The 14600-nt window shown below is 48.7% G+C and overlaps 1 protein-coding gene across 1 annotated transcript in view; it reads right to left on the bottom strand.

Annotated features, from left to right (window-relative positions):
• Afap1l1 (actin filament associated protein 1 like 1) overlaps positions 1-14600 on the bottom strand; it is a 58609-nt gene that overhangs the window by 26523 nt on the left and 17486 nt on the right. Inside the window, exons 2-5 of the mRNA XM_028774202.1 lie at positions 3216-3344; positions 2237-2320; positions 1422-1516; positions 158-266 (exon numbers count right to left, since the gene is read on the bottom strand). Coding sequence (XP_028630035.1) covers positions 158-266; positions 1422-1516; positions 2237-2320; positions 3216-3344 — 417 coding nt within the window. The remainder of the gene's footprint in view (positions 1-157; positions 267-1421; positions 1517-2236; positions 2321-3215; positions 3345-14600) is intronic.

The following is a 14600-nucleotide window of genomic DNA, read 5'->3' as shown; positions in this document are numbered from 1 at the left end:
TAGAAGCCAAGCTGCTAAGCCATGACATTGGTTCCACGAGTAAGAGCTCAGGATAGCCCCTCCCAGGAATGGGTGATGGAGCTGGTGGGGCAGTGACTCTTGCCCTCCTGCTGCTCAGAGAGGGAATCCTAGGAGCCACGAGGGGACCGGAACTTACTGTGAGAGCTGATATACTCGGGGGACTTGCCGGGCCCCAGGGGAAGGGCTTCTTCATAGTAGTCCTCAGGCGGAGGCTTGTTGGGCAGGGGTGGAGGCACATCAGCTGTCTGCAGTGGAACAAATAGGGCTTGTGACACAAGGTGGCTGTGAACACAGCACAGGGGAAGAGGTGACATGAGGGAGGGAGGGAGGGAGGGAAGGAGGGAGGGAGGGAGGCTGGTAGGGTGGACAGGAGGCCAGGGCTCTGAGGAAGCAGTCAGAATGTGAAGCTCTAAGCTGTTCTTGTGTTCTGAGGTCTCATTATGTAGCCCAGGCTGGCCCTGAACTGCAGTGCTCCCCGCCCCCCCCCCCCCCCCCCCACACACACATGCTGGGATTACAGCATGTGCTGCTATGCCTGGTGCAGATCGTAACCACACTGAATAGACTCTGGCAACCTGAAGGCCTATTTGTGCTGCTCCACTTCTATAAACTCTGCAAGTGTCAGAGCTCCTTGGTCATGCCTGAGAGTTCCGCAGTTGCCCAGAACGGCCGTGGTGCTTTGTGAGTATGTACACCTACAGTTCTCTAACACCAGTGTGAGCTCTACCACAGCAAGAGGAGCGATGGGAACAAGTAAACTCGAGGTATATAACTGACTGAGCAGTGAAACCTGGGGTCAGGAAACCTCAGCTTTTCAGCTCAGCGCAGTCCTTAACTTGCTGTGGGTCACTAGGTGTATTGCCTGCCCTCTCTGAGCCTCATCTGTAAAATAGCATGTGTGCCACATATGTTTGTTTCCTGTAGGCACATGAAAAGCCTAGCAAGTTAGTAACTAGTACCTGTCTGTGACAGAGGTGATGCTAAGGTTCTGTGGTTGACATGTCCCTAGCTGTAGTCCCAGGGTTGGGAACACTAGATCTAATCCTTTACTTTGTAAGGATGAAAAACTCAGGCTCTAAGAAAGGTGTTTTGCTCATGGCCTCCCAGCAGAGCAGCGGGGATGGCAGAAGCCCATATCTCCAAGCCCAGTGCTTTCCCTCTCGCCTGTATATATAACCTGAGGCTAGGGTGGCGAAGTCCTTTGGGCCTCCCTATTCTGCATGAACCACTGTAAGCATGTCCCCGGCCAGTGATATGTCCACATGGTACTATATCTGCCCATCACCATGCTGAAACTCACAAACCATCACCATGGAGAGAAGACGGTCTCACAGCTGCAGTGGCCTCTGGGGTTACAGGAAGAGCTTCCCTCACCCTTGTTAGATGGGGGTAGAACTCACGCTTCTCAGAGATGGGCTCTTGGTTGGCTCAGGGCTGGCCCCTTTGCTGGGTTCCCCATCGTCCGACATATCCCGAAGGTCACCCAGGTCACAGTCTATGGAGAAAACCAAGGACAAACACGGTAGAGGGGAAAGATGGCTGGGTTTAGGGGGTCCAGGAGGCCTGCCTGTGAAACCAGGCCCAACTTCCTCCATCATCAGGAACCCAAGGAAGCAGCTGACAGAGTGCCTGGTGCATCTTCTGGTGGTTGGCCAACCTCCTGTCTCTTGCCTGGCTTCCAGAGAGAGACCACAGTAGACTATCTTTGTGAGGTGCTTTGGAGGTCTTTGATGGTATGAGATGGAGGCATGGGGTTTCCTGCACGGATCGGGGGAGGAGCTCCCATGTCTGTTGTATAGGGACTGTAGTCTCAAAAACTCCCCTAGACCATACCTCTCTCCTTAGACGAATAGTGCTTTCTTCTCTGTGATGGTCACATGGCACCCTCTCTCTCAAAGCATAGCTGCTTTAAGGCCCAGGCAGCCACCCTCCCCAGTCATAGCTCCTACATCCTCCTGAGTGGCTGGATCTCTCAGCCAGGCTCGGCGGCCATGACTGATGGACTGCAATGGCTGTAAGGGCTGTGCTGTCTGGCTCGCACGTTCACTCCTGGGGACTGGGGTGAGTCCTTACCTACAGATTCAGGCAGAACTACAGGCAGGGCACAAGTGTGAAAGCCAAGAGCAGCACAGAACATCTTTGTGTACATGCATGTGTGCATGTGTGTGTAGAGGGATGGTTCATGGCTAAGGTTCATGGCTAAGAGGGAACTTACCAAATTCTTCAAAGAGAGACTCCACAAAGCTGGGCCCTGAGTGCAGGTCTGCAGTATTCACGTACAGGTAAGAGACTTCTTTTGCTGAGGGAGGGGGACAAACTACCGTGAGCTGGGAAGGCAGTCTCATGCACCTCTTTCCGCTTGCTTGCACTGTCAATGTGAGCGTGAGCTCTGACTCCACATGCAAAGGTGGAGTCCTAGGGCAGTGCAGGGATGTCAAGGAAGAAGGGTCCCAGTAAGGAGACATCTTTGTCCCCTGCATTACAACAATGATCCTGTGAGGCAGCAGGGAATAGTCTGTTTGGGGACAGTGTGGCTCAGAGTTACCAGTGGTGACTTTCAACCTCATCTTTCACACCCCGGGAGCCCCACAAGACTGGGATATAGCTTGTTAGTTATGAAGAGACTGTATGCTGACTTGGGGGGTCTCAGAGAGGCTGAGGCAAGTTGCTGGGTAGGCAGTGAGGCAAATGTATATGATTTTATAGGGGGCACGAGGGAAGTGGTGGGTACTGTTTTAACTTATGAGGATGAGTGTGTCAGAGAGTCCACAGGAGTGAACATCTATTCGCAACTGCATGCTGTACATGCACGTATATATTATGGTGTAGTCAAAGCATGTGTTTATACGTGAACGTGCTATACGTATATATAGCATATGTTACTGCTTACTGTGTGTCATGTGTGGTATATAGGGTGCATTATGTATGAGAGAGTGTTATGCTGTGAATTATGGTGGTGAATATGCGTGTGCATGTTCTGTGTGAGTCTGTGGAGGGCTGGTTTGGAGGAGGACATACAACACAGCCAAGACTTCAGCGGAGGGGTGGGGCCTTGGTGGATAAACATACCCGGTCACAGCCTAGAACCTGCTGTGTTATCTGAGGCTAACCTGAGGCTTAGACATCCCCTTATATAGACCATGGGGTGAGTGCTACCCTTGTTGTCTGTGTAACTGGGACTTCTTAGGGCTGACCTGGGAGGGGCTGCAGGCTCTGCAGAAGGGAAGCCACAGCCATCTTCTTCTCCAGGGTGCTGTCACTGAGATACTCATGGTCCAGGAGGCTGAGGAGCCCAGTGAGCTCTGGGATTAGCTGTTCCAGCACTGAGGAGAGACAGGCAGGCTCTGAGTTAGATTCTGTCCATGCCCGCTAGAGGCTACGGCAGCAGGGGCCAGAAGGCAAGGCCCTGTTTACCAGGGAGACTCAGGGACCCACACACAGCTCTCCCATGGCTGGTCACCAACTGTTCTGGGGAGGGCCCTACTTAAAACCAGGTGGCTTTCCTCCAGCCTTCCTACTGTGCCTTAGACCTCAGACTGCCTTGGCCTGAGGACAGGGCCTTCACGTGTACTTGTGAGTTCAGGCCACCCTAAACAAAGCAGATTGGCTTTCCTTTGCCTCAGCCTAATTTGCAGGCCCAGGGGCTCTGAACATATCTCAGTCAGTCCCCAGCTGCCCAGAACACAGGCAGGAAGGGAGCCTTCCTGTTTCATCATCCACATGGTTCAATCTCTGGAACCTTCTGTTTCCTGTGCCAAAGGGAACATTAACCCTTCCTACTCCATACCCAAAGCTATCATGGATGCCCCTTCCACCTACACACTGCACACCGGCCCATCTTGATCCTACGTGTGTACAAGAATCACCTGGATTCTTGCTGAAATGCAAATTCTGGCTCAGGAGGTCTGCGGCGGGAGCTGAGTTTCTGTGTTTCTGATAAGGCCCCAGGTCAGAGACCCCAGTGAATTGCAAGATCTCAGAGCAGACAGTCCTTTAATGACAGGAGCATGCCAAGGGCATTATGTCACTGGCATCTCTCTGTCCCATATAAGATTTCTTTTGCATTAGGGCCAAGGGCCAGCTTCACTGAAGCAGTAGCATAGGCCCGCTTTATGACAGACACTTGTACAAAGTAACTTGTGTTGAACGGTTATTATAAATTATGCTAGTAAGCATTTATCTACCATTATATAAGAAATGAGATGAAGACTTGGGGAAGTTAAATACAAATAGCTATGAGCATCTCCAGTGAGTTCTTACCCTGCTCTCTTAGTCAGGGAACTAGATTGCCTTTCGGTGTCTTGTTCGATCCTACCAATGATTTTGAGGTAAGTTTTGGGATCACTTCAGTTTTTAGATAAAGGAACTAAGACAGAGAGGACACACAGAAGCAACTAGAAGGGCTGGGACTTCTGCTTGGGACCCAACTCTCAGATGCATTAGTTTCTTTCCTCCCGAGGAGGCAAGGAGGTGCTGATGTGAGCCTGTGAAACCTGGGCATACTAGGAGGATCCTCGCTCTAGAGACTCTGGGGCCAGAATAGTGGGTTCAATTCGAGGTTATGGGGCCTTCTACAAGCTGTTTACCTTCCCTGTGACCCAGTTTCTTCCTTTCTAAAGGGTTAACCACAGCACACCTTGCAGAGAAGCTGTGAAGGTTCCCTATGCCACGCCTCAGCTGCACTTACTGTTTCTGGAATTCACCTCACTTATGTTGGATGCCCACTACATGTGGGCAAAACTAGGTCCCTCAGACACCTTTTGTACACTGTCACTGTTGGGGACAGGTAGCAATGTCATCTCTCTGTGGCATTAGGCATTAACCCAAAGTTGGAGCAAATGAACCAAGGTTGACAATCCAGGCAGGGCCACTGCCTCAGGAGTGTTCCAGTCACTGGGCACTGTGTTAGCCACTTTCTGAGCACTTTCTAACTCATCACCACCAGGGCTCTGAGTAGTCTGGCAGAGAGACCTGTTTTCCAGGATGTCCAGAGGCCAGCAGAACTGAGGGACCTGTACAGCTTCAAAGGAGTGGGTGTAACCCACTGCTTCCCAGCTGTGATTGCCAAGCCTGCAGAGGAAGAGAGCTGTCGCCCTCAGACCCTGAGTCCCCAGTGCCACAGGAGATGAGGATCTGAGTGAGTGGTAGGCTTTCCTCGTTAGAGCAGGGACACTTTAAGTTTCCCCAGACCCAAACTTCCACTGCCTGGAAGGAAATCTCTTCCCAAGGAATCAGAAACCTTGCTGGACCTGAGGGAATACATGGATTTCAGTTGAGATGACCTCAAAACATTGCTGGACATCATGTGTCAAGCTGGTTGCTCTGGGGATTAGCAAAATTAGTAGAGGGACTGTCTCAGTAGAATCTACTCATATGTTCATATTCTCCCCCCCTCTCACCTCCCCCCCTCCCACTGATATATTCATACCTAACCATTCACAAGGGAGAGAGTCACTGTGTAAATAAAACAGGGCAGCCTTGCTGTCCTGCTCGTCAGCATCTTGGGCAGAACAGCCTTACACCAGACATTCTAGGTTTATCTGGTCTCAAAATTCTTTTATATTTTCAGAAATTCTTGAGGATCTCTAGAAGCTCTGGTTTCTGTGAGTTGTGCCAATCAATGCTGAATAACAATTAAACCTATATGTATGTATAGCCCTGGCTGTCCTGGAACTCACTTTGTAGACCAGGCTGGCCTCAAACTCAGAGATTCCCTGCCTCTGCCTCCCAAAAGGATTAAAGGTGTGCACCACCATGACAGGCTAAACCAAGAGATCCTTACACCACAAGGACACACACTCATCCCAGCAGACTGAGGGACTGCTGTCTTCACATGCCCCTAGACACCGCCCCTACACACTTGTGCAGAAGGGGTACGGAGAAGGGACACGTGTCTTTGTATTATCGGAAATGGTTTTGAGCTATGCTTGGCAGTGCACCTCCGAAGTTCCAGCTCTCAGGAGTCGGAAGCAAGGGGATAGCTGGAGCCCCGGGAGCTAGAGACCTGTCTGAAATCACAATGAGATCCTGACAAACAACAAAAAGGCCACAGAAATGTTTCTTTGATCTCGTAGTCCCCTTGAAAAATATCTTGAGATAATCAGGTGTTTCCAGTCCCCATGCAAGTGCCCAAGGGCAACATCATTCTGGCTACTGCAGAAGTGGTACTTGTATTTATTGCTTTGAACACAGCTTGGTCACCATTTCTAATTAGGAGCAACTAGGTTGAGTGAATTCTTTGAGGTTAAGATATGGGCTTTAGTACCACACTCTGCAAGGCGTGTTCTGTTTCTCTCCTGCCTTTGATGGGATCCTGAACATGACATCTTGACTTCTAAGTACTTCCTCTCCCTCCTGCTGTGAATTAAATTCAGGGCACCTGGACAAGCTAGGGAACCACTGAGGTTCCCTCCAAGACCTAAAGGACTGATTGCCAAATAGAGATGGATCACAAGAATTCAACCAGAGAGAGGAGAAGGAAGGAGTTAAGACACACAGGAGGAAGATGACTGAGTGTGGACTGCTACCCAGGGGGCAGTGGTTTCTGCTTCCCAGAGAGAAAGTTCAGCTTGCTGTAAATGAGCAAGGCTTTTCCTTGGGGTTGGTCAGTCACCTTCTGCTGGCTACTAACTGCACATTATTTCGTTTAAACCTCTGGTGGTTTGAATGAGGATGGCCCCCCATAGGCGCATATATTTGAATGCTCATCCAAATCAGTGGAACTGTTTGGGAAGGATTAGAAGCTGTGTCCTTGTTGGAGAAGGTGTGTCACTGAGTGGTGAGCACAGGGGTTTCAAAAGCCCATGCCAGGCCCAGTCTCCCCGTCTCTCTTTCTGTCTACAGCTTGCAGACTAGGTGTGAGCTCTCAGCTACTGCTCCAGCGCCATGCCTGCCTGCCTGCTGCCATGCTCCCTGCCATGATGATAATGGGCTAATCATCTGAAACTATAAGCAAGCTCCCAATTAAATGCCTCCTTCTATAAGCTGTCTTGGTCATGGTGCCTCTTCACAGCAACAGAACAATGACTATGACAACCTCCACTGACCTAGGAAAGAGGAAATAGAAGCTCAGGGGAAGAGATGTAAATGCCAGGGACAGGCCTTGGACCTATCTTCAAAGCTAACTCTGGTGGCTTTCAGCTCCTATTGTACCTCAACTCAATCAATCAGCTTGGAGGCCAGGGCAGGAGGGAAAGCAGCAGCGACAATGCTTGGCTTCCTCTCCAAGCCCTCTTCGCTGACAGTGCTGCGTGACCGCTTTACCTATGAGACTCTTTCTAAGAGGTTGAGGTTTCCTCTGCATGGCCATCTTCTCAGGCAGCCTACCAAAACATCACAGCCGTAACTGTGAGAAAATGGCACTCAGAGTGGTTATCCGGCAGGGATCACCTCCCAGAGAAGATGTTATATATACCCAAGGACACAGAACCATTTAGCCAGTAGTACCAGTCTCTTCCAGAGCAATAGTGCTCACACCAGGAAGCTTGCTCTTTCTTAAGAGCATTGAATTCAGAAATGTGTTCCTTCTATGAGGGATTTTCCTATCACAGGGATTTTAACCATCAGAGAATTTAATTAGAGCCGGGCGGTGGTGGCGCATGCCTTTAATCCCAGCACTTGGGAGGCAGAGGCAAGTGGATTTCTGAGTTCGAGGCCAGCCTGGTCTACAGAGTGAGTTCCAGGACAGCCCAGGCTATACAGAGAAACCCTGTCTCGAAACCCCCCCCCCCAAAAGAGAGAGAGAGAGAGAGAGAGAGAGAGAGAGAGAGAGAGAGAGAGAATTTAATTAGAGAGAAGGCTTCTTTGTAGAATGTAGATGACAAACTGTATGCCACCAGGTCAGCAGGTCACCTTGATTTTTAGTTAGAGTAACACTTTGAGGTTGTTGGAAACGTGGACTCCTGGTCTCCCTGGCCAGAGAGTGACTCGGTAGACCTGAACCAGGGCCCAGAAGCTGGCGTTTTAGCAAGGACTCAGGTGCTTTGCCCTGGCAATGCAAGTTTCAGTGTCTGCAAAATATGCCAGCAAACATCTATGAACTATACTGATTATAGGAAAGCCTTTTATCACTTAAGAAACATGGACTGCTTCCTCCAAGGTAACAGAGGCGAGGGATGGACAGTCCTGCAGCAAATGATAAATAGCTTTAGGGCAGAGTCTCACCCAGTGGCTGGCAATCTGGGTCTAACTCAAAATGAGTCCTTGGATTCTTGTACTTTAATTTTGCACTTGTGTTGAGCTCTGGTTTTGCTGTATAAGTGAGAACTGGAGGGCTCCCAACCTCAGGGGCTCAGGGGACTAGGTGAGGTTCTGCTGTGCCTGTAGCCAACACTCATTAAACGACTGCTGTACTGTGTGCTGTGGTCAGAAGTGCTGCTGTTCATTAACACCCTCAAGAACTTTGGATTCCAAAGCACTGACCAGATGATATTTGTGGACGATGAGCTATCCGTGTTTCAACCCAAGGCACACGCCAGATGCCCAATGAACCGTACTCAATGAAGATGATATTTGGATAACCTAGCCCAGGCCTCTCATTTTAAAGATCTATAAAGTGAGGGTCAGAGAGGTTTTGTGAGACTTGGCTGTGGCCACACAACCAGTTGATGGAAAAGAAATATCCCGTGTAAGACTGACACACAGTTTACCTGAGCCTGATGCTTAAGATGAATCATGTCAGAGAGGCTTAAGGCTGTAGATAGCCAGAGTCCTCCTCCAGTACTTCCGGTTTCCAGCTGTGGGATCCTGGAAACATTTCTAAACTTTCCTACGTTTTCAATCTCTTAGCAAACAGTAGATGAGCAGTTGCTCCCCCACAAGATGACGATGAAATAGTGATTGCATCAGACAGTCAGTCTGCATCCACGTCTGCTCCCAGGAAGGCGCTCCAGGTGTGTGTATGTGTGTGGGTGTAAGAACCGGGACTCTGTCAGTCTTACCACACAGACAGCTCACTAGATGATCAGAAGCTAGATTAGAAGCTGTGTCCTTGTTGGAGAAGGTGTGTCACTGAGTGGTGGGCATAGGGGTTTCAAAAGCCCATGCCAGGCCCAGTCTCCCCATCTCTCTTTCTGTCTACAGCTTGCAGACTAGGTGTGAGCTCTCAGCTACTGCTCCAGCGCCATGCCTGCCTGCCTGCTGCCATGCTCCCTGCCATGATGATACCGGGCTAATCCTCTGAAACCATAAGCAAGCTCCCAATCAAATGCTTCTCTCTGGGAGGTAGAAATCACTGAGGCCTGGGTAGCAGTCCACATTCTGTCATTTTCCTGCTGTCTGTCTTAAGTCCTTCCTTCTCTTCTCTTTGGTTAAATTCTAGTGATCTGTCTGTCTGTCAGTCCTGACTGAGCTGGTAATGGTGGCAGCAGAAGCAGTAGAGCCCCTTCTTGCACACAAGGCGCTCAAAGCCAACTGAGGGGACAAGATTCTCTAGTTAGAGGGACCGGCAATGTCACCCATGAGCCAGGCCTCTACTCTTCCCAGTCACACATTTATGACCCGTCTCTCTCCTTTATTCCTGGTCCAGGTAACATGAGCTATTCGTGGGACAGACTAGGGTATTAGCATGGAGAGACCCTGAGGGAATGTGGGCTGTTGACAGGGCACTAGCCTCAGACCTGTGGGAAAAAAAAGTCTCCCTGCTCCCCACAGGAGAGGCTCAGAGGGATGGCAACGCCTTCCTCCAGTCCAAGTGTGAAATTCACATGCACAGAAAACATTCACTATAGCGTTATTTTCCCCCATATGCCTATGTTTATGATCTGGAGACTGTGCCCTACAGAGTTTACACCTGTCTCCTTGATCCAACCGTTTACCACAAACCCTGCCTCTCTGTTTAGCTGTACAAAACAAACACACCAAGCTTCCAGGGTTCTGCATCTCCTCAACCAAAGGGTCCAGTCTACATAATCCCAGCTATGCTGTCTGTCTGTCTGTCTGTCTGTCTGTCTGTCTGTCTGTCATTTCTTTATCTCAGTCAAATCCAGAGAGCTGTGCCAGGACTCAGCAAATCACAACAGAATAATCTTCACGTCTAAAGTTTATTTAGAATAATTTTCTCTAGTGTTCTTGGTTTCATCCTAGAGTGGTTCAGTGAATTCTAAGGGCTAAAACAAAACAGGGGAAATGGCCTGATTGTCCATAAATCTTTGCTCTCTCAAGTGAGAGTAGACAAGGGTTTCAGACACAGAAACTCACGATGAGGAGAGGTAATTCTCTCTGTTGCAAGGAGGTTTCTCAAATAAAACTGGAATTTAGAGATATATCTGAGATTAGACTTCTGGTGTGTATTGTTTCTGGGGAGAACCTATCTAGGACTAGGATCAACTTTCTATGCTTCTCCTCACTCCCCACTGAAACAAAATGAAAACAGGATGTCATGTATCAGAGGTTAAACCTGAGGCCTGTCACCTACTCACAGCCCTGATGCAGCCTCAACGAAAGCTTTAGCCAGAAGGATTCTTAGCAGGTAAGGAGCACAGGACTCCAGCAAGAATACTGGGAATACAGGATTTATAGAAAGGGCTCAAAGGTAATACATCTAATTTCCATTATAAAAGAAAAAACCAGCCAACCTCAAAACTGTTCTGAAAACCACAGGTAAAATAAATGCTGACGGGACTCCTCCAGGTTTGAGATCAGTCCGGCCCACCTTCCAACCTGCTACTTACAGGTCTCTTGACAGATCACAAGGTCAATTCACCCTTGTCTGCTGTCAAAGCAGACACAGCATAGTTTTAAACAGAAGTAAGAAAAGCCAGTGTGAGGTTTTATGAAGGGCCTACAGAGTTTTCTTTTGGTTTACTTTACTCAAAGTTCTAAGTAACAAAATGTCCCAATTTCCTTCTTATAGCCATCTAAAGAGAACATGCCATTTCTTTTTTTAAAAAATTAATTAATTAATTAATTAGGTTTTTTATTTATTTATTTTTTTTTTTTTTGGTTTTTCGAAACAGGGTTTCTCTGCATAGTCCTGGCTGTTCTAGAACTCACTCTGTAGACCAGGCTGGCCTCAAACTCAGAAATCTGCCTGCCTCTGCCTCCCAAGTGCTGGGATTAAAGGCGTGCGCCACCACTGCCTGGGTAATTAAGTTTTTCAAGACAAGTTTTCTCTCTGTAGTTCTGGCTATCTTGGAACTTATTCTATAGACTGGCCTTAAACTCAGAGATTCACCTGCCTCTGCCTCCCAAGTGCTGGAATGAAAAGTGTGCACCACCTCCACTCCAAGCCATTTCTTTAAAACTGTTTCATTAAGATATCTGAGTCCATTGTGGTGGTGAACACCTTTCATTCCAGCATTTGAGGAGGCAGAGGCAGAGGCAGGCAGGTCTCTGTGAGTTCAAGACCAGCCTGGTCTACATAATCAGTTTTAAGACAACCAGGACTACACAGAGAGATTCTGTCTCAAGAAACCTAAAAGGAAGGAAGGAAGAAAAGAAGTAAGGAGGGAGGGAAGGGATGGACAGACAACTCTCTGTGCTGTGTTCTGACAAGCAGGCCCATTAATGGGGTACGGCCTATAAGGACATTGGGTGGTAAGTTACCCTCCTAGAAAGGCAGAGTGCCCACCAGATGTGAGTCTGAGTGTTGGCGTCTGGAGATAAAGGAAAGAGGAATCCTCCTATGACCTAGGGAGATCTTGTCCTGGACAACCTACGCTGATCCTCAGCCTCTCAGCCCAGGCATTCTGCACAAGTGTATCTGACCTGAAGATCTCCATCTCCTGCCTGCTGAGTAGGCCTTCCGCTCTCTACTCCACCATGTTTCCTTGGGAAAGGCTCTGTTTTCTTAGCCTCACTGATCTCTCCTAATTTATGCTACCATATCTTTATGGATCTCTCTCTCTCTCTCTCTCTCTCTCTCTCTCTCTCTCTCTCATTTCTTGTGGTAAAACTGCCTTAAAAATATTTATCTACTTATTTTTACGTGTATCAGTGCTTTGCCTATGTGTATGTGTGTGCACCATGGATGTGCCTGGTCCTGACAGAGGCCAGAGGGGGAATAGACGTGGAACTGATGATATGGAAGAGCATCAAGTGCTTGTTACTGCTGAGCCATCTCTCCAGCCCACATGTAGTAAACCTTAAATCTCCTTACCACCCCCCACCCCCCAGGGGAGCAGAGTCTTGTGTATCCTTGTGTAGCCTCAGACAGGGGGATGGCCTTAAACTTCTGATCCTCCAGAAAAGTGCTGGGAGCATCATCATGCTGGTTGTTTTATGTAGTGCTGGAATAGAATCTTTCTTCTTTCTCCCTCCCTCCCTGCTTCTCTTTTTTTCTCTCTCTTTCTTTTTCTTTCTTTCTAGTTCTCTCATTTGGGCCTAAAAGAAATGACTTATGGGCACAAACTCTAACAGCCTGCTAATGTGGTTTAAACAAATACGTCCACCCTGATAGTGGCTCAGTTGCTTGGAAAAAGAAAAGCAAAACTCAAAGATCTCTGTTTCTAATAGGAAGCAGAAGCCCAAGCTCTCCTTTGGCTCAGCTCCCAAAGACTGTGCTGTCTTGGAAGCCTCATGGGAATATAGCTGCACCCCATTGTGGGGTGTGGTATGTTGGTGGTGGGTGTGAATTCTAACACATAAATTGGAGACGGTGGTAATCAGAAGATAAAGAGGAAATGGCCTGTGACTGTCAACTTGCTGGGATTCAGAGTCACCACACAAACAAATCCCCGGACACAGTTGTGATACAGTTTCTAGAGTGGACTAGCTGAGGTGGGCAAACCTATCCTGAATGTGAGTGGTACCGTACTGTAAGCTGCAGACCTGGACTGAATAAAAAGGAAAGCACCGGGATCCACCTCTCCTGTTTCCTGTGGATAGATACATCTCGACCTGCTTCCTCACACTTCCATTGTTGTGACGCCCTCTTCATGATAGTCTGTAACCTCAAACTGGGAGCCAAAATAAACGTTTTCTTCTACAAGGTGCCTTTGCCACAGCAACAAGGCAAGTAACAAAGTTCACCCCAAGTTCACCTCCTATTCCCCTATTTCCTAGCCATGCATGACTGAGACAAATACCCCCTTGCTCTACATGTACCACTGTTAACCCACAAATATGCCCCCTCTGTAGGAATGGGCTTGACACAGAGAACTACTTAGCATCTAGCATATTGTAGGCACTCAGCCAACATGGGTGGTTTACCTACTTTACGAGACTTATATGTAATTCACATGCATTAATTTGTACAAGGTGGGCTAGGCGTGTTTCATTGGTTTGAGGATGGCAGAAAGGGAGGGGTTGGTTGTGGTGCTTTTCCTCCAGAATGTTGCTCTCACGCTTGTCTAATTTTAAGGGTAGCTTAGCAGAGGCCACTGGGACTACAGGCAAGGCTAACAGAACCCTCCCTTCAATCTGTAGGTTCAGAACGCTCTCCCTCTCTGCTGAAGTTCTCTTCCAGTTTGCTGCAAATCTTCCTGGCTGAGGCCACAGGGGATCTTGCTTCTTCCTGTGGTTTTATAAGAGCTTCTTTCTAAGATCGAGAAACAGCCACACAGTGGGCAGAATTCTGGACGTGACAGCATTGGTTGGACTAGCAGTCTTGTTTTTCCAACCAAGTAAACATTTCCTGTTGTCCTGCTACACCGGAAGACCATGGTAAAAATGGAATGCAAAAGAAGCAATAGAGACACCCCACATGCCCAGCCAGGCCCCTGCGCTCAGCATCTTCAAGGAGTTTAGTTTGCGCACCCCCACAACCCCCATGGAAGACACCATGGAAGGCTTGTGTATGTTAAGTAGAGCATTTGTTTCCCACTGGGGAGAAGAACAGGTTTGACTTTGTAGGAAGGAGGCTCAAGGGCAGGGGGAAGGTGTATGTAGGTTGGGGACTTGATTTCAAAGGACTTGGTTTGAGTTTAACGCCCCTTACTTAGTGTGATTTTTGGGTAAGCAATCTAATCTCTTTGAACACCAGTTTCCTTCTAGGTTTGAGGATGTCGAACTCACAGATGTGTTGGTGTGGGGAGATGAGGAATGACCGTGCTTTTAAAGCAGAAGTTATTGCCAGAAGAATAGACTAGCACACTCTCTAATCGGCTATAATTTCAGCAAGTTAGGGAGGTAAGAAGTCAGGAAGGCCATAGGTCAATGGGCAGGCAGGTGGCTGGGCAGATGTGGTGGCTCTATCTCTGAGCCAGGCTGGGGGACAGGCTCAGGGAAATCCACTGCAAATCTGCTCCCGTAGAGGGCTCTTGCGTGGGGAAGCTGTTCCTAGCTCCAGGCCCCAGGGAAGCCCCAGCTTCCTCACATCAGGCCTCTTGTGCATGGGAGGAGGTGGGGGCTCACTGGTGACTTCCCACTTCTAAGGAAATAACGTCTGACTATGGAACTGGGCTCTCCCATGATTGTTCCTTTGTCTGTGGATTCCTCCCTGTTTAGCTCACAACGGAAACAGTCCTAGGAGGAAGTGGGAAACTGTGACACCAGCTCCTTCTCCCCCACAAGATGGGAGCTGCTTCCATTTGGACAATCTGCACTGTCTCCCTCACCAAAGGCGGCGGTGGGGGGTGGGGGGGGCAGCAGCAGCACAAGGGGCGCCTGTAAAACAGCAGCTAGCATTTGCAGCACTTCAG

This window comes from Grammomys surdaster, unplaced genomic scaffold, assembly GCF_004785775.1.
Source record: "Grammomys surdaster isolate TR1022 unplaced genomic scaffold, NIH_TR_1.0 239, whole genome shotgun sequence".
Taxonomy (NCBI): Eukaryota; Metazoa; Chordata; class Mammalia; order Rodentia; family Muridae; genus Grammomys; species Grammomys surdaster.
This window is presented reverse-complemented; position numbering and strand designations above follow the sequence as displayed.